This window comes from Tribolium castaneum, chromosome 1, assembly GCF_031307605.1.
Source record: "Tribolium castaneum strain GA2 chromosome 1, icTriCast1.1, whole genome shotgun sequence".
NCBI lineage: Eukaryota > Metazoa > Arthropoda > Insecta > Coleoptera > Tenebrionidae > Tribolium > Tribolium castaneum.
In genome coordinates this window covers 32,733,492-32,758,435 of record NC_087394.1, presented here as the reverse complement: position 1 = coordinate 32,758,435, position 24,944 = coordinate 32,733,492, and the positions used below count along the sequence as shown (strand labels likewise).

The 24,944-nt window shown below is 34.4% G+C and overlaps 3 protein-coding genes, 1 long non-coding RNA gene and 2 other non-coding genes across 8 annotated transcripts; 1 reads left to right on the top strand and 5 right to left on the bottom strand.

Annotated features, from left to right (window-relative positions):
• Positions 1-821: 821 nt before the first annotated feature.
• Positions 822-1,173, bottom strand: LOC135265937 (uncharacterized). The gene is made up of 2 exons (XR_010333817.1): positions 1,016-1,173; positions 822-874 (listed from the first exon to the last, which is right to left on the bottom strand). It is a non-coding gene; the product is annotated as an uncharacterized LOC135265937 (long non-coding RNA).
• A 167-nt stretch (positions 1,174-1,340) lies between these two features.
• Positions 1,341-9,482, bottom strand: Klp54D (Kinesin-like protein at 54D). Of its 2 annotated transcripts, none has more exons than XM_001810922.4 (15): positions 9,187-9,482; positions 8,757-9,029; positions 5,992-6,087; positions 5,783-5,861; positions 5,513-5,731; positions 5,319-5,459; positions 4,518-4,708; positions 4,282-4,469; positions 3,444-3,562; positions 3,290-3,394; positions 3,113-3,236; positions 2,194-2,416; positions 1,958-2,143; positions 1,785-1,910; positions 1,341-1,679 (listed from the first exon to the last, which is right to left on the bottom strand). In XM_001810922.4, the coding sequence occupies exons 2-15, from the start codon at positions 9,017-9,019 to the stop codon at positions 1,508-1,510; spliced, it is 2,232 nt and encodes a 743-aa protein (XP_001810974.2). In that variant the 5' UTR covers positions 9,020-9,029; positions 9,187-9,482; the 3' UTR covers positions 1,341-1,507. The 2 variants fall into 2 exon arrangements, with proteins under 2 accessions (XP_001810974.2, XP_008200295.1); XM_008202073.3 differs by having other exon boundaries at positions 1,958-2,131.
• Positions 2,974-3,046, bottom strand: TRNAR-CCU (transfer RNA arginine (anticodon CCU)). The gene has a single exon. It is a non-coding gene; the product is annotated as a tRNA-Arg (tRNA).
• Positions 4,744-4,814, bottom strand: TRNAG-GCC (transfer RNA glycine (anticodon GCC)). The gene has a single exon. It is a non-coding gene; the product is annotated as a tRNA-Gly (tRNA).
• Positions 9,483-12,406: 2,924 nt separating the features above from the next.
• Myo61F (Myosin 61F) lies at positions 12,407-24,127 on the top strand. Of its 2 annotated transcripts, none has more exons than XM_015977591.2 (14): positions 12,407-12,618; positions 18,769-18,901; positions 20,264-20,379; positions 20,435-20,505; positions 20,558-20,949; positions 20,999-21,205; positions 21,254-21,513; positions 21,564-21,733; positions 21,791-21,945; positions 21,999-22,281; positions 22,661-23,520; positions 23,581-23,900; positions 23,952-24,048; positions 24,099-24,127. In XM_015977591.2, the coding sequence occupies exons 2-14, from the start codon at positions 18,776-18,778 to the stop codon at positions 24,111-24,113; spliced, it is 3,072 nt and encodes a 1,023-aa protein (XP_015833077.1). In that variant the 5' UTR covers positions 12,407-12,618; positions 18,769-18,775; the 3' UTR covers positions 24,114-24,127. The 2 variants fall into 2 exon arrangements, with proteins under 2 accessions (XP_015833077.1, XP_008200294.1); XM_008202072.3 differs by lacking the exon at positions 12,407-12,618 and adding an exon at positions 16,718-16,884.
• On the bottom strand, positions 19,056-20,040 carry LOC103314887 (hypothetical protein). The gene is made up of 2 exons (XM_008202071.3): positions 19,795-20,040; positions 19,056-19,747 (listed from the first exon to the last, which is right to left on the bottom strand). Exons 1-2 carry the CDS (start codon positions 19,824-19,826, stop codon positions 19,192-19,194), a joined length of 588 nt encoding a protein of 195 aa, XP_008200293.1. The 5' UTR covers positions 19,827-20,040; the 3' UTR covers positions 19,056-19,191.
• Positions 24,128-24,944: the final 817 nt, after the last annotated feature.

Below are 24,944 nucleotides of genomic sequence, written 5' to 3'. Positions count from 1 at the left end.
CTGGCGGTGTTTAACACATTTAAAATTAGTGCCGATGAGGAGTGCCCCAATGGTTGCGATAATAAGTCTTATAAAACACCTGAAATATGCGTTTTTTATTTTGCCTTCATTGTGTCCATAAAAAAACGATAAAATTGAAAATGTAGGGAGTTTTGTATTACCTGCATTTCGATTTGTAGCATTGACGAATTGTCATTGTCAAAATGTTTGAAAATGATATTTTTTTAAATTATTCCAATAACAAATTTCACTCTTAATAGCAGCATTTTACGGTACAAAAAGAGTGAAAATTAAAAATTATTCCAAGTATTACCGTCACGCAGCAGTTTTTACAAAATTGGAGGGCGATTTTTGTACACTTAATCATTCAACTTTGTATTTCAGTAGCTTGGAAGGTCAATACTTTCTTTACGTTTTTTTTTTTTTGTATTTTGCATCGTTAAATAATGTCACCGCACTCGCTAATAACAATTAATAATTACTTATAAATCATACCTACGTTCTGGAAAACTGCGATAAGTGATAAACATTTGTGACTAATCTGCTAGGTTTTTGATTAAATATGAGCAACATTTGCATTATTTTATGCCTGAACACGTTTTGAATGACAATAATTAGATATTTTTAAGATCACTCTCCTTTTTGAGGTATCAAGTATGACGTAAGTCAAAAATATTGTTTATTTTTGTGATGGTTTTGTGGGCCCGAAATTTGTCAATAGCATTACAATAGAAAATTAACCAATGGCTCATTTTTAGAATGTTTTTTTGTGTGAGTTGTAAACTTTAACATCTTAAATTTATCTAAATAAATATACAAAGTACTTACAGCGATTTACTCGAAAATAATTTTCCCACAAACCATACGAAAATTCCTGTAAGAAAGGACAACACCACGAAAATGATCATTTTGCTCTATATCGATGTGACAAGGTAACATAATTTACTGTTTGCACTACTTGTTAGAATTTGTTTTTCTAATGTACCTAATTAGGGCAACAATAATTAATTCTTACCAAATTCACACGAGTGGAATAATTTCCAGCGATCAACACCACTTTAAAATTAAATTAGTTCCCACTGTTTGATAAGATTTAGGATAATCATGAAATAGACTAGATGAATAAAGTGATTTATGCGTTTAATCTAATCAATTTTTTCAACACAATGGCTATTACTTTGTCAGTCGATAACAAATTTCGTTTGCATTCAAAATGATCAATTAAAATTGTGTCAAGAGAAGAATTCACATTTTCTGAAGCTATAATATCAGTGTAAGATATACTTACCTCATTTTTGTGAAACCTTCACCAATCACCATTTTAGGATAAATAAACACAATTTTCTAGTAAAATAATGTATATTTGTACCTTGTTTTAATAGTAACAATTTGAATATTCCAAGTGTTTAATTCTACAGTGTGTCTTCAAATTAACTATTGGTACAATATGGGAGAACGTACTAAAATAAGATTATGTATTGCTACAGTATCACTCGAGCTATATTAATTAAATGTCTTCTTCATCCGTTAAGGAAATAACGCTTCCAAAAATATGTGAATTCTTCTCTAATTTGCGTCGTGCTCCATTCATTGACGGCTCATTTTCGTCCGGTTTTGCCACAGAAAACCGCCTACCTGCCAGTTGGCGTTCTCTTTCGGGACTATTCGAGTCGAAAGTGCTGAATTACAACCTCATGTTAAAAAGCTAACTTTTTGCACTAGCAAGTTAATACAGTCGCTCAAATCACAAAATTTGTGCAACTGTACAACTTGAGGCAAATTACCCGGAACGATTTATCAGAACGGGGCCTCCGTCTGACTCGGAGCTTTTCACTCGAACTACTTTCGAATCGCTCGAGCTTTCTTCCAAGGACTTGTTCCTGCGGTGTCCGCGTCTAGGCGTCTGAATCCTACAATTTTTATTTAGGCTAAAAAACTCATATTTTTAAACAAGTACTCTGTTTTAATTTGTCTCTTGTCCAACTCCTTCTGAATCGATTGCGGAATTTGTTGGGGCGATCGGCTGTGTGAAGATTTGTCTCCGTCCGACCAAATGTTTGTCGTGGATTCGGAGTCGATGCTGTTGAGGAGTTCGGCGGAAAATGCGGGCCGGGCTGGAATCAGGGGAGACCTACAACATACACTAAAATAAAAATTATAATCGATTTTGGGAATTGGGGTCTTGGCACGTACGAGTTCACTTCTTCGAGTTTCTTTAGTAAACGCTCGTTTTCCCGGCAGACGAGTTCGTGGTCTCTTTGTAGGATTTCGCGGGAAGAGTAGAGCTCGGAGTTTTCGCGTCGGAGAGCTTCGTTTTCGGTCATGTATAAGCGGACGAGTTCGGCGAGCTGGGGGCCTTCGAGTTCGGCCAGTTTTTCCAAATCCACGTGGGGTGGGGTTACCACTATTCTCCTCTCTGAGGCAAAGTACACAAGTGCATTTCTAAGTTAATTGGTTTATGAAAACAAAACGAAAATAAAAAAATTGCGCTCCATAAGATATCTCTCAAAACGCTGCAAATAAAAATGTAAGAAAACACATTTTTGTCAATTTTAAGTGCAATTTGCAATAACTGAAAAAAATATGTCTCAGATATTTTTTTAAATCATTAGCTGCGCGAAATGGAGCTACTGATAAAGTGATAACTGATGTTTCTTAATCTAGGACATAGAGAGCATTAGATAAGACTATAATATACAGAAAGTTTATAGGTCAACATTTGACATTCTAGAATCTAGAGATCTGCATCATTTAAATTCAACTAAAATCGTACACATACAAAATTTCTTGAACTTTCTCACTAATTTAAGAAATTAAAAAGTTCTTGTAGTAATTAATTGTTAAAATTTGCTCCGTTCTTGTTCATTGAACATCGGCTGCTTGGAGCTCGGCTCGCGTGCTATCTATTTTTTGTCGCAACTACGTCAAAGCCAGGAATAAATGTTGATAAACCGTAGTTGCAAAAAACGCAGCTACCTCTGGTGGGACTCGAACCCACAATCCTCGGCTTAGGAGGCCGATGCCTTATCCATTGGGCCACAGAGGCTCGCATTTTTAGTGCGACTTGTACAAAGAAACTGATAATAGTTCTAATTATAAATTAAAAACCAACCTGTTGGTAAATCTCCTGCTGTTGACCCTGAGTAGACGTTGAGCGCCGAGCGCAGATGCTCGTTTTCGCTCTGCAGGACATTCACTTCTCGTTTCAGGCTCAGAATGAGCGCTTCTCGAGGGTCCTGATGACATTTACAATATGTTACAAGCAACGAGGGAATTCTTTTATATTTACCATCAGGACAATAGGCTTTGTTCGAATTTTCTTCGCTCGAGCGGCATAGCGCAGCGTGTTGAGGGTCTCGCTGATGTTGGATCTGGCAGGAGAAATGCAAGCAATCTGAAACAGATTTATTGCAAGGCAGTCTTAATCAACCCTAAAAAATTACCATCAGTGTTACGCCATTTCCTGCCAATGAATCTGCAAGGAGCTTGGTCAGTTTTGAATCTCGATAAGGAATATGCGAGTTCCTTCGCTTGGAATCACTTAACGACGATATGCAGTACCCTAAAGAGAAAATCAATCAACTAGAGTAGCAAATTAAAGAACAAGTAATTCGATCACAGTTTATACCAAACTGCTTCAGAGATTAGTTATTAAACTATTATTGGCTTTTCCGAGGTATTGACTTTTAAGCGCAAAGAGTGAAAAGGTCTCTATTTATAATTCATGCACCATTGAAATAGATACTTTTTTCATGAGTTTTGTAATTGGATTTGTACGAAAACCCCACATAATTTAGTAAATAAGTGTTGAACTTGAATGTATATAAATATTTTTGTAATCGAAATGGATTCAATAACATTTCATTTATAACGAATGTTATATGCATTCTTAATGAGACAAGTTTTCTCTCAATATTTTATTTTTCCATGTCAGTGTTGCAATTAGAATACAAATAATTAATTTGTTAGAAAATTTGAATTTCAAAAAACTTTTACGCTAGACAAAACAAACACAAAACTAGAATTTTCTTCTTCAAGTTTTTGCTTTTTTACTTTAAAATACGTATTTATTTTGAAGAAGTAAGTTGATTTTTTACAAATTATTCGCATAAATTCAATTCAATAATCATGTTCATTCATGATTGAAATTCAATTCAATAGTATATGTTAAACTACTTCTTTATCAACTTTTTCGAAAGGGTAGATAAAATGTTTTAAATTTATTTTATTCAATTAAATTGATAAATTCCTTCATAATTAGTCTAGTAATGTTTCACTTACCTAACACCATCAGACTTTTATTAATATTATTCGCCTCTTCTAACGTTTTGCCCTCACTTTGTGTCTTTTTGGTCATTTCACTTCCCGCCAAATCAACGAAATTTATTTTCCCAGACCTCGAGAGAAAAACACCTCCTTCAGCTGGTTCTTCAGACGTGATATAAACAGTTAAAATCGTATGACTTCGGCTGTAAAACAATTTTTGTGAATCTAAACACAAAAAAACTAAAAAATACCTGGAAAAATCATTCATGTTGTGCTTCCCTATAGCACGATTTCTTAATCCTTCTTCCAGAACTGCAATTAAGTCGTCGAGCTCTTCACAGTCGACCGTAAAAAGATTCTCAACGAAAAAACCGCGTGCTTTTTTGCTCCACCGGACTGCTAGGGGCTTCCTTGCGCTTCCAGGATTTAATAAATCAATTACCTAAACAAAAATCAAAAATAGTGAAAAAAAAAAGTTGCATCGGCCGGGAATCGAACCCGGGCCGCCCGCGTGGCAGGCGAGCATTCTACCACTGAACCACCGATGCTTGTACACTTATACATTCAACTTTGTATTTCAGTAGCTTAGAAGGTCAATACTTTCACTATGTATTACATCTATCTATTAGATTGGCTAAATATTTTCTTAAGTTTTTTTTTTTATTTTGCATCTTTAAATAATGCCACAGAACTCGCTAACAGCGTCTCTTAGTACGTTAATTGCTTAGGGTAGGCATATTAGACAACTTTCTTCCAATAATGTCTACAATAGTGTTCAAGTTTTCAGCAATTATTAATATTAATTATTAATATTAAAAATGGAAAATTGTTTATTCCTGATCGATATCGTTTCAGGAATCAATTATTGAATTAAAATATGTCATAGTTTTAACTTTTTTTAGTGACGTAAGTTGTAAATCTATGACAACAATTTAAAATGCATAATTAATACACCGTGCCGTCAATTGAATTTTTAAACACGGTAGCCTGAGATTTCGAAACTACGTTGGTAATACCGACTAAGGCCACCTTGATTAAAAACTTGCGCTTGCCTTTTCGTTGTAAATCTCCAGATAGCTGGCTTTGAGGACGAAATGTACGTCGGTTTTTTGTTGTATCAGTTGAAACAAATAAAGGAACGATCGAAAAACAAGGCCGTGTTTATCACTAAAAGGGGCCGGTCTCACCCCGAACTACAAAATATTAATTCATCCATCAGTCAATAAAAATATTATTTATGTCATACAAGGCCAGGAGGTCCTGTCAGTGTGTGTGTTTTTCCGCTTCCAGTTTGTCCATAACAAAAACACGTACACCTGAACCCTTCAAGCGCCATTTCAATGAGTCTTTTCATGCCTGAAAACTGCAAAACGTCTTCCTGAGTGGCCGCAGGCTCGAAAACTACGTTATATGAGAAAAGTTTAGGTTTCTGACCGCCACTTGGACCGCCTGGTATTCCATCCACCTACGCAAGTTTAATAATTATTTTAATACGGGATCGATATAGTGAAATTACCAAGACTTGACCATTGCCAGGGAATTGTATCACAGAAGTATCACCCGATTTTTTTTCACGGTTATTGAGTGGTCGCACCCTGAGAACGTACAAAAAGTGTCATCAAATATTCGACTATGATATAAAAATATCTAGTCGGGCTATTTTGTAGTCTATTAACTATTCAAGCAAGGATACGACAAGTTTGGTTTACGTGAATGTTGGCTTACCTGACGACTACATTAATATTATCTTCCGTTTGATTGTAACTTGTAATTATTCTTTGTAGATTGTTATCGTCATCCAGTCGCTCTATGCTACCAAAACTGAAAAATAAATCAATCACATTTCTGTCGGAAAAAAGACAATAAAAAGTAATCAATATGGGTGTACGTGCCACCTCATTAATAAAAGTGTCGTTACTGCAAATGGCCCAATTAAATAATATCACGAAAAAAATGTTTTAATGGAATTTTCAAAGTTTCAAAACAAATGATAAAATAACCAACCTTAAAACAACTTCGTTTAATTGGATTATTATCGGCAATACCAACCATGACACAATATCGACTTTACGATCCACTTTTAAAAATTATTATTTATTAATGAAATAGTTTACCCTTCCTTCTCAAGTTCATTATCTCAGTCAATAAAATTTAGAATTTGTGATTAAATTTTGATTGAAATTTTCGCGCAAAAAATGTTAATTGGTTGCCGACTTTGGGAACTTATTATCGCCATTCTTTCCTAATTATAAGCAGGTGCGACTTCAAACGAGTGCGGTAATGAAAGTCATTAATAGAACCATTATCGGTTGCTTGAAATTTTTTCCAAACTTTATTGTAACGTTCTCATTCACCTGGTGGTGCACGTAGTTATTTAAATTTGAAGGTTACAGTTGAAAGGATGGAGAGTTCAAGCAATTTAATGGAAGGAAACCCTAATTTCTTCGTAGTACGTAGTGGAATGCCAGCTCTTAATGTCAATAATTTGCTGGCATTTAAATGTTTTTGCCGGCGAATAAAATGATTCAGAATTTTGGTTCTCGTATAAGTTTGCTTAATTTTAGGGTGATCCACCCTTTATTTTTATTTATTATTTACGTGGGCTAACAACCAACAAATGTATCAATGATTGCTAATAAATAAATATTTATAAGAGTGATTCACAAATGGTTTGATCTCATGCTTGGGATTATTGTTAATGAATGACTGAGTAACAAGTTTTATTAATCATAATTTATTGTTATTTAAAAACAAATAACAAACCTCGCATCAACTGAAACATAATAATGTTATATCCGATGTCTACAGGAACCGAAAGTTATGAATGGAAAATATTAGTGTTTTTGTAGGTTTTAGGAATAAAACCCTGTGTGATGCACGTTCAATTTTATTATTTATTCATTCCGATATGCCCACATACCAACGTATCAATTCACATAATAGCTACTCTAAAAGCTTGCTTAAATAAAATCGTATCAAGGTTAGATTTTATCATAGTTATAGGTAAGTATGTAAAATCGATAATTTTTTCATTGGTGGCATACATGATTGGTCTAAATTCTGGATAAATAACATCAAAGGATTCATAAATAACACAATAACACAGTTTATTGTAACCCGTTTCTATTGTATGATAGTAAACAAGTGTTAAATAGAACTTCATTATAGCTGGTATTATGAAATTTAAAATGATTTTGCTTCCCCAAACTAGTAGCGATAACTTAGGTCGTGGAAAAATATTTTTATTTCCAAGAATCGATTTTAAGGGATAGCATGTTATCAGGTTGTAATTTTATTGAAGATCTGCTTTGTCTAGTGTGGAGTGTGTGGCTACTTTTACGTCAGAAAAATCATCAAAATTAATAATTTGTTATACGAGTACTGAATATAACAATTTGATCTTTGATAAGAAACCTTAAACAAAGATTTAATTTTTTTTATTTAAAAGTGGTCTATCATTACTCATTATAGGTGGTATTTTTACTGGAGTAGATACCTATTCGGAAATAGTAATATAGAATAAAAAATCATTTATTTTTATCCAAAGCTACAAATGTATAATTGAAAACAATAATAATCATATAAAAAAAGTCATCAGATTTCAAAGTTTAAAAATCATTATTAAACATATTTAATACTCAAACTAGAACTAATAAAAATGAACACTTTACACCTCTTGTACAAATTTTATTAAGAGAAACAGGTAAATTAATTGATAATAATAATAAATTGATGTAATAGTTACAAAGAATAAAAACTGACGACCCTTTAGGACTCTCCTGCAGCAAGAAATGCTCTAATTTCATGTATTCAGTTACAGCTAAAGTAACAACTATTCTAGTTTATATAAAAATTATACAGAAAAATTTGCAAGTAGCAGCAAAACAAAGTATAGGTAATAGGTATATGGGACGATTTTTATCGACAGAGTGATATATATTACGTAGAGATAAATTTAACAAAATTGTACACAACTTGATTTTCTAATATTTATGCTCCATTATAAAGCCAATTTCGATGACAACCTCAGTAATCGGCGTAGCAATAAATTGCGGCTGTAAACAAAAAATGGACAACTGGCGTGCATTTAATCGCACATAAGTGTTAACAAAATGTCCATTGATCCGTGAAATATCACAAATTACCCGAAAATTTCATTATCAATATCTTTAGAAATCCTAAACTACAATAACTTGTGTAAATCGCTACGATTTTATTTTCGATTTTTGCTTCGTGTGATCAGATCACGAATAGTGTAAAGACTTTTGACCTGAAAAAATTACCGGAGAAAACTATTTTTGTTTGCAGATTTGCATAAACTATGAAAAGGCCAAAGACCTGTGTTATCGAATGGCACGATTAGTGAAATTAATACAATCCAGATCTCAATTATGCAAAATTACGGAAATGTAATAACATTTGACTGGCTGATAATAATTGAACTAAGAAATCATTGCATTGTTCAATTAAATTAAATGTTAAACACTTACTCGCTCCCTCTTGAACCGGGCAAACTGTCCCGACTTTTCGCCGGACTGTTGCCCCTCGACCTTATCAAAACTTTCTCCGGAGTTTTTCTCTGTCTGTCGGGACTGCTTTGAATCTTCTTCGAGGTAGTCCTGAGTGGACTTCTCGAAGTCCGATTCGGTGACTGGACCGGACTGGGTTTAGTGCTCCTGTTCAGACTCCTGGCAGGACTGGTGCCACGTGATCCTGGAGGAGTTTTGTACAGGTTTCCAGGACGCGTCACCATTTTCGTGTTTCTAGCATGTTTTAAAGGAAATTCATCCATCAAACATAAAAGTTATTGTGTTTTTAATTAATTACTACGCCCATTGATGAAAATGAAAAGCGCTATTCCTTTTCGCATTCACCAATTCGTGCTAGGTCAGGGTAGGTCAGGGTGGTTTCCGTACTTACCGCAAGTCATTCACTCATTTTCTTTAAATTTTCACATTGCAAATAAAACTTTAAATCGGGTAGGCAATTTGCATCGTTATCATTGTTAGTCATAAACTGTAAATATACACGACTGGAGGTAATTAACGTGTGTGTATTGGAAATACAACGAACAGTTTGTTGTTAAAGTGTTCATAGCACGTGTAACGCGTTACAACTGACGCCCGCGACGCTACAAAACACGCAAACGGTTGACATTGGACGCCGGCCGTCGCTACGCGTCGTCCAATTAATACAAATGACGTCATATCTAATACTAATATAGGGTTTAAGGTAACTGATCATGAATTTGAATTGTTTTATGCATGTAATGCACGGAAAAATCGAAAAAATATTCAAAGAACCAGCCGTTTTCTCTAAACTTAAACTTTGCTCTATTTGGTTTTTTTTATTCAATCAGAATTTTCCATAAAGTTATTTATTATGTATCTATTACTATTATACATACAAAAAAATTTAAATCGTGGAAACAGACAAGAAACAAACGCCGTTTTCAGTCTTCGTTCGAAAAGCCTATACAAGGTGAGTCTACTAAAAGTATATTAAAGTATATCTATCTCAAACACTAATAACCGCACACAATTCAGCCTGTGAATTTCTTGAGAATATTTCCACAATTCCTTATAATTAATTAATTGTTTATAAGAAAGAGTAGAAATATCCTGAAAAAATTCACTTGCATAGAAAATATCTGGGCGAATATTACTTTTTAAGATTCAGTATGTACTTAAAAACACTTTTAGCAGTCACCTTGTACATACGTCAATAGTACAATTTTTTGCACAACAAAAATGAATTCAATACATTCATTTTCTTTTTGTATAAATGGAAAAATGGACGGTTTCCAACATTTTGATCGTCGGCCAGTAAAAACAAGATAAATGTGTAATTATATTTATTTCTCCACGCAACTCATAAACTGGAATTAAATTTTTCATTGCCACTTTACCAAGAAAAGGCGGCTTTTAGCAGGAATAAGTTGAGTCATAGATTTTTACATCTTCTTTTCGGAAAAATATTTGCATAAAATCGATCCAAATTGTAGGTTTGCAGATGGACGATAACGCCAGGTTTGAATAATAATTTTACCAGAGTTTATTCAATTTTTTTCGCAAAAATTTTGTAAATAAATTGGTCAAGCTTGACTCCAATGCACACGAGCCGATTATTAAAAGATTTATGAAGAGAAAAACTAGAAAGCTTTGTGGGGTTGTAAGTCAATCGAATAAAATCACGACACGCACGTCATACATATTTTATCACTTAACATTATTAATTACTTAATCAATACCAAGGTTAAGCAATTGGTGGAAAACCAAATGTTTTAACAAAACACCACAGAAAAATAAAACAGTTCAAGAATGTTGTTAAGTAATCTGATTGTGTTTTTTGAGCATAATAAGAATTTAATTTTGTAAAAGATTAAACGTGACTCGTTTCATGATTAAAGTTAAGGAGAAATCGCTTTTGCTAAAGTCGGTACTAAAACCAGTATTTAAGCATTCCTTCAAAGCAAAAATTATTGTTTAAATGCACTTCACAACCTTTCCTCTGTATTTTATCTCTGTTATTTCTTTATTGTAAATATTTTATCTCGATAATTATCCCACTCTGTCTACTTATCGATTCATTTACTACCAATTGCGCTATAAATATTTGAGAAGTTCAATTGATGAATTGTCTGCGATACGCGTCCAAGTTCGTGAACGAAAAATGAGTAAAAAGTTTCAGGTTTTAAATAATAGACGAGTTAAAAGTTTACTCTTCAATTTTTAAATTCACGTAGGTTTTGAAGCAACGGTTGCCATTAAAAATTAGTCAAATATTGTCTAAATAATCGCAATTGTATGAATCAAATTTACGTATCTTGCACCTACATATAAAGCAGATAGTGGACTATCCTGACCAGATAAATCAATGACTTACTTATATTGATTTCTAGTGGTTAACCAGCTTCATTTTATCACCCTGACCTAATAAGAATCCTTGACAAAAAATACAGGTACATGTTTAATTCTCCACCACTGTCGATCCAACAAATCCCAAGTTAAGGTCAGTACATTTTATGCAATTCTTTTACAATTAATCCAAATTTAACTTATGACAAAATTAATCTAAATTAAGTTAGTTTATTTTCGCCCAAAGTGAGGAAAACGTTTAACATAATATTTGTGTACTGAAATAAGACTTTCTCACTAATCTTTAATTATTTCGTTAAAATAGTTATCAGCACTCATAACTGCAATTTCTTTTACTTGTAAATAAAAACTGAAACTAAATTATTTGAATTTTACCCTCCTTAAGTGGTTTTAGTGATAGTCGAAGTGATAACTAATGTGTGTCTACGTAAATAATTGTACATAACATTTTAAATAAATATAACGGATTGTGAATTAACTCTAAGTGAATTCAAAAATTGGGCTTTACAGCACTGGAGAAAATGAGTTGCTTAGTAGAATTTGTACTTTTAGTCAGATGATTGATTATGGTCATAAATGTTACCCTCATATTTTCTTAACTATGTATTGTGCAGTGATAGCTGTACTTTCAATGCAATATTATTTTTTAATGATACACAATATACAATGTCGACACAAATCACAGAACACTCTACTTGAAGGTAAAATATGTGGTGTGGATAATGTAAAGCTTTTTAAGTGTATCACATTGTGGACCTTAGTAGAATTTATATTGCATTCAATACGTTACAAATGAAAAAGTGCAATGGTGCAGATGACAAGGAGAACAACTCACTCCTCAGTCCCGAAGAGGCAAACCGGCAATAAGCAAGTGCTAGTGGTGGACAAACGAGTTTTCTCCTTTACAAGCACCACATGCGATACAAAAGTAAAAACGATAAAGTACTTTAGAAAAGTCACAAAGACAATTGTAAAAACAAGAAATTTCAGCCATTCGCAATAAATTTCATGGCTCGAATGTGTTACTTTTCACCCGGAGCCAGGATAAACTCCGGCGATTGCCGGCCAATGAAATTAATAAACGATAAAAATGGAGCGAGGTTCATTATTTTAAAATCCCCGAAAGTGAATATTCATGTCTGGTGCATCGGGAAAAATGTCACTGTAATTTTTCTCCGGCACCGCCACTGGCAACCTTTCACCGTTCATCGCGGGCGGGAGAGTTCATATCGTGTTGTGGGGACCACAGAGACAGAGTGGTCGAAGACTCCACACACGAAGGAATATGCAGTCTGGCCGTCGATGCCCGCGTTTTATACATAGGATCGCGACATTTTGAACTACACGTGCGTGAAATAGCGTGACACGCGCCGCTGTGAATTCATTTCCGGACGATACTTGTGCATTTTGCAAAAACATGAGAAAAAATTCAGTGAAGTTTTGTGCAACGGAATATACCTGAATTTTTGGACCGGTACGTATTTGCAACCTTAAAAAAATAAATAAAACGCGGGACAGTCAGGGGAAAACACCGAAACGATGACACATCGAATTATTCTTTGCTGAAACATGTTATTAGGTCAGCGAGTGACAATATCGTATGCTTGCGCATTTAATTCAATAACACCTACGAATTGTGCGGTTTGTTTTCAATTAGTTTGGAAAAATTTCTCCATTGTTGGGTCAAAAATTAAATTGTTTAAAAAGTATGCTTGCATCTGCTAGTCACACAAACGAACCATTTATTCGTGTAGTGAGTGGTTCCTTGTTTTATCTTGTGTAGGTGCAGGTACCGGCAGTACCGGTACCTGTCCATCTGTATTTGTAATGAAGGCGTTCTTTCTTCGTGAAAGAAACCGTAATTTTCCGAGAATGATTTGGGACTGGGGATTTCACACTCGTATTGTAATTCTACAGCTTTTCCAGGGGCGGACAGGGGCCAACATGCCTGGAAAAAATCAGTTAAAATGGTCACTGCAATAGTTCAAAAAATTTTCAAAATTTGTTATCTACTTTTTTACATCAAAATTTTTATTTTTACGAAAAAAAAATCATTTACTTACGTAAACTGTCTTGTGGTTGTGGACAAACATTTTTCCCCTTGCTTTTTTGCGAATTTTCCAAAAATTATTAGTTATTTCCTACAAAGCTATCTTCTCCCTGAAACTTTTTCGTAAACTATATGTTATTCAATAAATTCGTTCTTGATATTTATAATTTCTCAACAATTCTTTCCCAAATCTTTTTTCTTCAATTCTTCAGTTTTCTCCAATTTTGGCATCTTTTTTCTTACATAATGATGTCTGATCTTCCAGAAGCAACTACAACCTGAGTAACTTTTTTTCAGCTCATTCAAAGTTAGTTATAATCCCTAATCTTTATATTTACTTTTCTTTCTTAGTCTTCCATATTCTATTCCGCATATTTTCTTTTTCCTCCAGTTCCAGAATGTTCCTATCCCATTCCCCAAAGACTAAATTACTTTAGTTACTATTTCTTGACACTTATAGCTTTTAATTTTCCCACAAATCATTCTTTTAAAGTTGTTATAATTACTCAAAATATAAAAATACATATCTTAACATTTTTAAGGAACGATTAATCTTTTTTTCTCTAAAAAAAGTTTTGTTTTGTTGCAATTTCTCTTTAATAAATTTGGTATATTTTTTCACTAACGGTTGGTCCGGCCCTGAGCTTTCGCATATTATTCCTCATATTATGAATGAACGGAAGCGTGCGAAGAACTTTGTAAACTAATAGATTAATTAGCGGAAAGTTGCAATTAAAAATGTAAGGTTTATAGCGACAATACTCACACCGAATTAATTTTCCTTGAAAAATTCACATGGTTTCGTTGATTAATTTTCTTGTTATTTTTATCAAACCAAGGAAACTATTTTAATGATTATAATGAATGTTGGCATTTTACAACAAGTGTGAGATGTAGGATAATATTTTCCTTTCATGATTAATATCATTATGAAATATATTTGTTTTGAAACAATTGGGTCACACTGACTGCATTTTAAAATTGTTAGATTTATTCCAGCCAGACTCAATATTTATGGCACTGTACGATAAAAATGGTCTAACATTTGTATACAGCAATAAAAGGTTTAATCCAAACAAATTGATTCATGAGGTTATAATAGCTGTAATTTCGAATTGGAAAAAGTTTCTGCATTGTAAAAAATGCATAGGAAATAAACAAAAATGAAATTAAACATTCCTCGTATGATTTCAACAATAAAACTTTATGGTGTGTGCAATTAATGTTATAACAACAATTATAATTATTTTGAAAGTAAAAGTCTTCTACTTTTTATAAAAATTTTAGTAACATTCTTTTAATTTAAAAAACTAGTACTCTAATAATAATATTCAGTGATTACAAGATGCAAGTTTTTACATTCTCAGTGAGCATGAAATAATACCTTAAACATTAAAAAAAGTGCAGTCATCAGTCAACAGTACATAAATGCATATTAATTATTATTATTATAAAAAACGGAAACACAACCCTTCTAATTTCTATTTCTAAAAATACACCTTTTGGGACATAATAACAAAATAAACATCGATAAAATAGTGGTTATTTCAGTGGACAATCAAGTTAAGTAACTCTTTTAATACATTAAGGTTAATGGGTTATTATTTTGATTTGTACACCCCATTATTTTTTATTGTTCCGCTGTCCAGCTTTAAGATTTAGACAAATCGGACTAATTTATCCTCTTGAAATAAAAAAGTATGACTCTAACAATAACGTCCGCATTATAAAAATGTATAAAGTAAATACATAATCAAATGACAGGTGTTTTCCTGAAAGTAAGTAGAATTAATTGACCCTCATTATTAATGAAAGTAGGAAACCCAGACCCATTTACGCGGTGTTATGAAATTATAAATAATTGAGTTGACAGCACATCTAATGACGCGACAATAAAAGAATATGTTTTTATTGTTGCCTTTGATGGATAAACATCAGAAAAATTAAGTGCAACACTTAGCTAATGACTTGGAATTTTGACTAATTTTCAAAATGTGCACGGTTTTGTGCGGCTCTTGTAACATGACATGAAAGGTGGAAAATTAAAAGCACTTTGTTAATTTCATAATTTTCTTCTTGAAGGTGTCAATAAAAAAATAACATCGTAGGTAAAAATAACAATTAAGAAAATATTTATCGGCGCTACAATTGGATCACGCATTTTTCCTAAAATTAGTCGTTCCTCTATAAATACGAGTACATACCTCATCGTTTTAATTGCGGATGATTGAAAAATGTAAAAATACTATAACCATAAAAATAACTGCATTCAATCAAACAGTTTTATTGGTTTTTCATACATAAAATGTTGTAAAACGTGTAATAACATAATCGTATTACCTTAAATGATTATTTATTACCAATAATAATTTTATACTAATATTGATGAGTCATAAATGAAAAGTTGTAGGATTTTTGCTAATTTTCACGTACTTTCTTTCAATTTCATTTTTTGTTTTAATTAACAGTGTAAAAGAAATTTTGATATTCTTTTAGTCAACACAATAGCGTGTAATAACTAGAAATTTTTTCTCAATCTATTAAAAATTAATGATGAAATACAAACGAAACCCACGTTACCAGCCCACACAATTTCTAGACATCTAGACCCCTTGCTTAAAAGAAATAACTGACTCACTCAACGGACAATGACTGCAAGAGTACTTTGGCTCAACAACCTTGATAGTGTCGTCTAAGGTAGAATTTTAATACAATTACGATAACGATCAGTCACATTAAAATCAAGATTTCTTTAAACTTTTTGAGAACACTTTCACTTGTGCATAAGGATTGATGTTTTCGTCCTTAAAGGTCAAGACTAGCCTTAGAAGTCAAAGAAAGTATAAAGTGCATCTCCAAACCCACTCGAAAGCAAGTGCCCTTATTTGTCCGATGCGATAAAGTTGATAAAAAATACCATCAGAAATAAAAATGATTGGTCTCAATGGCATCCGCTAACTTTTTTTAAATTTGAATTCATCGAAATAAAACTAATTAGCGATAACAATTTGTTGGTGCGCCAAGATTAAAGAATGAAGTGGATCTTCAAGAGTTTATTCCGATATCTCTCAAATATGTGAGACAATTGTTTAATTTGGCTTTAATGGACTTTTCAATTTGCCATGAAAGTAAGGTGAAAGTGTTTACGTACATGTTTAGATTAAGACTTTAATACGAATTTCCAATTATACAACAAAATTATTAACTTGTGTTCTAGGAAGTAACAATTAACAGCTAACCACATATTTTTAATATGCATTTATTAAGCGGTAGAGATGTTCGGTAAATTCCATAAATTTCTGAACTGTGGTAAAAACACGGCTCACTTTCATCGACGAGGTGATCAAAAGACACAATACAGTTGCGTAAATTTCAAGTAATAAAGCGGGTACTTTAATCCTTTGATTGTGTTCGATATTACGTCATGAAGATATCTTTAAAGCAAATTATTAAAATGGAATTTATTAGATTTATTCGAATCGATAAATTTTATTAGTATTAGTAAACCTTGCCATAGTGTAACTAACCAATAATGGAAGCATTTGATATGTCATAATTGATCACGATAAAAGAAGATAAGTGTTATCACACCTAAAGCTTCAACAGTGTTACAGTTAGTTTCCTGATATTGTTTGTGAAGGAAATATCGTAGGTAGTGCACCGAATGTTCTAATTTCGACCGGTAGAAAGGTAAGCAACATTAAAGCGCTTGTAGCAAAAGAGCAAAGACAAATAAAAGAATTGAGAACTTGCGGAAACAATTACACCACAATGTACATCGTTTCCCAAACGAAATTAGGTTGGCAGCAATTTTAATTAACAAATTGTTACAGTAATTGAGCTCTTTGCGAGTCATACTTGTCTCTTTCACAAGAGCAAGGCGGCTCCAGACATTCCAATAAATGCCGCTGATATAATATGATAATTGATAACATTGTTCGGTAATTTATACGATATCAGACACTGTTCGATAACAAATTAATAGAATTCAATTACACAGGCACATCTTGCAAATACCATTTTATTATTTTACTTTTATCTTTGCTTTAGTTATTTGCACTTTGCACGAATAAATTAACAGAAACAAAATGAAAAAATCTTTTGAGTGCATATATCATAATTATTTAAATGTAGCAGACAGTAATTAAACAAAAAATAAAATAAAAGGCACAGTTCTAGAATGTGTAATAATTTCTAATGTTTCCTTGCATATTGTCAATTTAATTGTTTCTGAAGGCCACTTTTTGACAATCAACCTTATCAGGTGAAAATTGATAAAAGAGCGACAATGATGTAATCAATTAGTTAATAAGTAATACGAAGTGCAGTCACATTCTAAAACGGGGGCTTCTTTTAATTATTTAATAGTTAAAATGATGGTTAATAAGACAATGCGTCTCATGCAGTTTAAAATCTACGTTTATTTATTTTTGATGTCATTATTTGCATATTTGTTTAATTTGTTTTCAAGTCATCGCAAAATCTGCACATATGAGACAATAGACACTTAGTGAGCACTTGCTAAATCTTTAAGATAAGCGGTTATAGACATTAGAACGTGGAAAACAGAATCTTGTACCATAAAACCTGAAGCTTCGATTAAAATGGAGATAAATTGTTGTGTTATGTACATTAAGACGAGACTTGATCTCTAACAGCATCATCTGGCAGGTACACCGCAAAGTGTCAATCATTTATCAATTATCAAACATGAAATTGATTGATCAATAACATTTTAGCACCAAATAAAAATTATCTTGGCGTAATTGATCCAAAATATGTCAATTTGTCGTAAAAGGGTTTTTATGGACGTATGCTAATCTAAGTCCATTTATCTGAAATGATAAATGTTAATAACTGTAATTTACTTTTAATTTAAAACTGCATTGTGGGGAATCATCTAGACCTGTGGGAGCATTTCCATACAATTTATTAGAACTGTTAGATCGAACCCATGGTTAATTCCAACTTTTCCATCAACACAATGATTCATTGTGATTATTTTCTAATCAATTTGTCTATTTTTTTAAAACCCTTGTTGGCTTTTAGAAATCGAAATTGTTTTTCTCTAGTGGCACGTCGGTATTTTATTATCATCAGCGGCACACACGTAGGCACACTTACGTGTATATTTTATAAAGATAAGCATTTTAATGTGCCAATTGTTTGAATTAACAGCACTTCTATTTTTATAAAAAGAAATTAAAACCATCAGCTGTCCAAAGGGAATTGGAAGCTTGCTGTAAATTTATGAGAGATATAAAATTAGTTTGCATGACTTGTTGGTCTTGGCAGTTATGCAGAAGCAACACCTAATCGTCACGCATCTACAATTATGGTCTAGTGTCAATTTAAGGCGATAGAATCGTTTTTCTTGCGCCGTTACTTAATTAGGAGTAAAAATGGGCCCAAATCCATACATATATTTTAGCAAAGACAGTAGAAAATAGCACATGAATAGATAAAAGAAACAAGCTATAAAGATAGGCATGTCAGCTTTATCGCAAGAGTAAAAGTACCTTCAGTACGTGCCACGAATTTTCCTACGAGTAAAAGTCAATGATTTTGTTGTAGACCGATCATGGAGACCCATCTCCAGCACAGGGACAGGGTGGGTGTCCAAGATGCCGTGCTTCTGGAAGACTACACCAGCGAAGCTGCTTTCGTAGAAAATCTCGAAAAGAGGTTTAAAGAGAACATTATTTATGTAAGTACTAGCAATTTATTATGTCTTTCTTTAGTACTTAGTTATAGAAAATTTGTGTCTTTAGCTGAGACACCTTTCAACTAAATTTTCTTTTAAAGTAGGTTTAATAAAAAGTGGGAATATTAAAGATGTTTAACTGGGAAGAAAAAATAAATTGCTTGCTATAGTTTACTGAACGAAAGTAACACAAGTATCGTAATGTTGACGAACTGAATGAGTATCAACAAGAAATAAAATAAAACCTTATTCTTAGATTAGGAGAAACGAAGTTTAGATTATTTAAGTGTTACTTAAAAAAAGGGCATGCAGTCAGTCGGCTCAAATTTTTCCGGGTCAAAGTCGGGGTACAAGTCATCCAGCCATTCGGTGATCCTCTCGTTGTACTCAGGATGAGAAGGGTTGGCGCGAATGTGCAGTAGCTCGACGTAGCCCCAAACGCCCCCACAGTCCTCTGGGGGACAGGCGCGTCGCCCCCCCACGCACACGGGATAATGAACGTTGGGCACAGACGGCAACAATTTCTCCACTGTTATAACATGCTGCCAATTATCGCCATAATCATAAGTGTATTTAACTTTGTCTTTGGGATTCTTCAGAAAACTCGAAATTTTCGCTTTACCCTCATCAACAATGTCGTCAAACCCTACCGAATCCTCGGGAATCCCAATTCGGACATCACCAGCAGCCACAAAAACGTGGAGATGATAATTCCCCCAACCCATGAACTGCTGGATGTAGTCATGGAGTTGCCGAAACGTGTCCGATTTGCGAACGTGAATGCGGCGCCAGATTGGGGGTTTAATCCCAACCAGGGATACCTTTAACTGGAGGATTTCATTGGCAGTCCTGTGTGGTTAGCTGTAGAAACGCAGCCCCAAAAAGTGGACACTTACCCTTCGCCTTGTCCGGTGCTGCTTGTGGCCATTTTGTTGCTTATTTCGTACTTGATACAAATTACGCGACGTCGTAATTGAGTTTTTGCAATAAATATAACGAAAAATCAACAAATTTAAACATTAACCGTTATTCTAACGAAATAAACGAATAAAAAACGGAAGGAAAACGACGCGCTCATTGATCTGAAGATTGTTACAGATTTGAACATTCTAGGGAGTTTCGTGGCACCAATCTTATTTTTCACTAAAGTTAAAAGAGAATAAGGAATTTATTTTATTATTCATTTAATTGCAATAAAGAAAATAAGCATATTCCTAAAACTTGGACATCGAATTTTTATCACTTCTTCAATAATTTAATTTTTGTGTTTCAATTTGCCCAACACTTTACTACAGTGCAGCCACTCAATAATATAACGGTCGCGGCTATTTTAAACAATTTGTATTTGAATATTATTTATTTTAGACGTACATCGGGCAAGTGCTAATTTCGGTAAACCCTTACAAGCAGTTGGATATTTATGGCCCCAAAGACGTTAAAGCTTATTATAATAAGCACTTCTTTGAAGTTCCGCCCCATGTGTAAGCCCCCTTACACAGTCATTAGGCCTAATAATAAACACTCATTAAATTGTAGATTTGCGATAACGGACACTGCCTTCAGGTCGTTAAAAAACGAAAACAGGGAACAATGCATTTTAATTTCTGGTACGAGATATCCTACTCTTGATTGCTCGTTTTTTGAGTGTATTATTGTTAGGCGAGTCCGGTTCTGGGAAGACTGAAGCATCGAAAAAGATACTCCAATACATTGCCGAAATCACCGACCATCGAGGAGACGTTGAAAGGGTCAAAGACAAGCTTCTTCAATCAAATCCGGTTTTGGAGGCTTTCGGAAACGCAAAAACAAACCGCAATGACAATTCTAGCAGGTTTGGTAAATACATGGACATTCAGTTTAATTACGAAGGGAATCCTTCTGGTGGAAACATCCTGAACTATCTGCTAGAAAAGTCGCGTGTTATCAGTCAAGTGCCTGGCGAAAGAAATTTTCATATTTTTTATCAACTCCTTGCCGGCGCGGACGAACAAGAATTACAAAGACTTAACTTAAAACGGGACTTAGATTCGTACTATTACATCTCCAATGGAGTAAGCATCACAAATTGCATTTTTATTAAAATAGTAAAGAAATTTATAGGCGAAGAGAAACGGGGGCCCGGTTGACGACGACAAAGGCTTCCGTGACGTGAAAAACGCACTAACAGTAATTGAGTTTGATCAGAAAGAACAAGACGAGATTTTTGCCATTACAGCGGCGATTCTGCACTTGGGGAACATCGGATTTTCGGAGGAAAACGGCGTTTCCACAATCATTAAACCAGAACTTGTGGAAACTGTCAGCAGGGTACCACATTTCCCAAAAATTGAACTCTTCTTAGTTAGTTGTTTGTAGCTGCTTGGTTGCAGTCTCGAAGATTTGAAAAATGCTCTCACAAATCGTACAATTGAAACGATTAGAGACGTGGTAACAACTCCATTAACCCGAGAATTGGCCATTTATGCACGCGATGCTTTGGCAAAAGCGGTGTACGATCGCCTCTTCACTTGGCTTGTTCACAGACTTAACACTTCCCTCAAACCGCACGACAGGAGGACCTACAGCGTGATGGGCATTTTGGATATTTATGGGTTCGAAATTTTCGAAAAAAACAGGTAAGGGGGTTGGAGCATTCAAATATTTTGAATGTAACAATTTTTTAAAGTTTCGAGCAGCTGTGTATAAATTTTTGCAACGAGAAGCTGCAACAACTTTTCATTGAACTGACTCTCAAGTCGGAACAAGAGGAGTATTTGAAGGAAGGGATCGAGTGGCAGAATGTTGAGTACTTTGATAACAAAGTTATCTGCGACCTAATTGAAGAAAAACATAAAGGTAACCGATGCTTTAATAATGCAATTATTGCAAAATTTTATTTGATCTTGTTTTAAGGACTTATCGCCTTTATGGACGAAGAGTGCCTCCGACCGGGGGATTCCTCCGACATGACAATGTTGAATAAATTAGATAAGAACCTAAGTTACCACAAACACTTCATCAGCCATAAAAAGGCAGACGTGAAGTTACAAAAAATTATGGGCCGTGATGTAAATAGCGCTTATCTGATTCTCATCTAGTTAAAACAACAAATTCTTTTCAGGAATTTCGCCTAATTCATTACGCTGGTGCTGTAACGTACAATGTTAAAGGTTTTCTCGAGAAAAACAACGACTTGCTTTTCCGCGACTTGAGAGAAACTATGTCCAAATCTTCCAATAATGTCATCCAATCAGTTTTCTTGAAAGAGGAACAACAGAGCAAAAAGCGACCCAACACTGCCATTACCCAATTTAAAAATTCGCTGAACAATCTGATGCACATTTTGATGGACAAGGAACCGTCGTACATCAGGTGCATCAAACCGAACGGTGATAAAAGATCAGGTCAGTATTTTCTTGTAAAATAACAAGTACCAAAAGTTCAAGAAAAAGTTTTATTCGAAAAATTAAAAAGTAGGACTGTTAATTATGTTCAGAACAACGAGTTAAACACTATACTTTTTTTACGACAACCTTATTGCCTACCGAACTTTAAAAAAATGAATAAATAGATACCTTATTTTGAATTAAAAATTACAAAATGCAAACAAAGCACATTTACATTCTTCTTCATGATGTTTTATGCATAAATTTTTCTTTCTCGTACCATTTCTATCTTACCACTTCTTTCACTCTTTAATAAAAATTTTGCTAGTTTTCTAAAAGATTTCTCACAGCATTTGCTAGATAGTTTAACCTTTTTGGTTTATATCCTGGCCTTTAGGCGTCTTTGACGAGGAGTTGGTACGTCACCAAGTGACATACTTGGGCCTTATGGAAAATTTGCGAGTACGCCGCGCTGGTTTTGCCTACCGACGTGAATACGGCCTGTTCCTGGAGCGCTACAAATGTTTGTCGAAACAAACTTGGCCCAAATACATCGGAAACCCAAAAGACGGCGTCCAAATTCTAGTCTGTGCCCTTGGCTACGAAGCCGACGAGTACAAAATGGGCAAAACAAAAATCTTCATCCGCTACCCGAAGACGCTCTTCTACACCGAGGACGCCTTCCAGGCCAAAAAACACGACTTGGCCGCCCTTATCCAAGCCGCCTGGAAGGGCCTTGTCCAGCGGCGAAAGTACAAAAAAATGAAAGAGGCGTCCGTAATCATGCAAAAATACGTGCGGATGTTCATCGCTAAATGTCGCGCTAGGAAGCGCAGAAGGGCCGCGAACGTTTTGCGCAACTTCATCAAGGGTTTTATCACCCGAAATGGGCCCGCAACTGAGGAAAACAAGGCGTTTTTGGAGCTGGCTAAAGCCCAGTGGTTGGTGCGCCTGTCGAAAAACCTGCCCCAGAATATACTCAGGCGGACGTGGCCCCCTTGTCCCCACATCTGCATCGAGGCGTCGCAACACCTGGAGCGCCTCTATGGGGCCCACATGTCGCGGGTGTACCGACTGAAGTTGAGCCCTGAGAGGGAGGAACAGCTGAGGCTTAAAGTCCTTGCCGAGAAGTTGTTCAAAGACAAGAAAAAGAGCTACCAAGCGAGTGTTTCGCGGTGGTTTAAGACGGATCGGGTGACGGAGGCTGGGGTGGCCAAACAGAGCTATGCTCAAGTCTTGAATGGGGAGAGAGAACAGGTACCGAATAATTTTTTGCGTTTATTAAATGAGTAGAAAATAACAAAGCCCAACTTTCAGTACGTTACCACAGTCATGAAATACGACCGGCATGGTTATAAACCGCGCCAACGCGTCGTTTTGATAACGACCAAAAATTTCTACGTTATCGAAGTGAAGAATTCTTCGGCTAAACAAAAGCACTGTTTGCCTTTGTCCAAACTGAACTTTGTCGTGACGCCAAACAACGATAAGATGCTGCTGGTGAGGATTCCGGAAGATTTGTTGAAGAAAGATAAAGGCGATTTAATTTTGGAAGTTCCACATTTAATCGAGGCTGTTACTTATATCATAAATGTGACTGATAATCCCGGCCTGTTGACCATTATTGATAAGTCGCCGTAAGTAACTTAATAGCGATTGTAAACAAAGGTGGGACTGATTTATTTCAGGATTCAACATTCGATGAAGCAAGGGAAACGGGGAACGATTGATGTGATTATTGGGAACTCGGAAAGTATACATAAGGATAAAAGTGGTCATTTAATTGTAAGTTTACAATATTTGGCTTTTGTAAATGTGAAAAAATGTGATTTCAGGTGGCTTCCTCGTAATTGTCCGACCAGTGCCTTAATTGGTGAAACAAAAAATAATCATATAATTGTGTAAAAAGTGCCATTACGACAAATACTTGTGTACTTATTAATTTTACGTTGCTTTTCATTATACATGTTTACATATATTTATTGTGGGCCTTAATAGTTTATTAAATTAAATACTAAACTAAAAATATATATGTATACACACAACGTACGAGTTTTATTTTTGCTTCCTAAAGACGTATGTAAATAAAGGAAATAGTAAATGTGGCACTTCCTTTTCTTGTACATTTTCTTCAATTTTCTCTTCAGAGTTAATCTGATAGTATTTAATTAAATCTTCCTGACAGATCTTCAGAGAGCGCAAATTGACTTTGAAGTAAAAAGCTGGTCCTAGTTCCAGCTTTTTTTCGACTTCCTGACAGCTTAGCAAGTTTAATAATTCTGTTAGAATTATAGAATATACGCCATTCTACGAGTTCTTGGTCTTACAATCTAACTGTTTTTTAATAATATTGTCTTTTTTGTTTCCCCCCTATCCAAATATGCCCTAAAATATTTAAAGACAAGTGAATCTGAATAATTTAAATTTTAACAAAAAGACAGTCTCCTTTTAGATATGTTTTAATAAATAATAATTATAATTACAACATGAAATTCCCTTATAAATAAGAAAAAATTTTAGACTTTAAGAAGGCCCACTTGCCCCTTTCTTATGGTATTCCGCGACTGCCTTTTGTGCTGCAGATAACGATTTATTGTCACTGGTGGCTCTCGAACGAAGTTCCTCTTCTATTGCCTTATTCACGTTTTTATGGACAATTTGTTTCAACTTTTTTGCTTCCA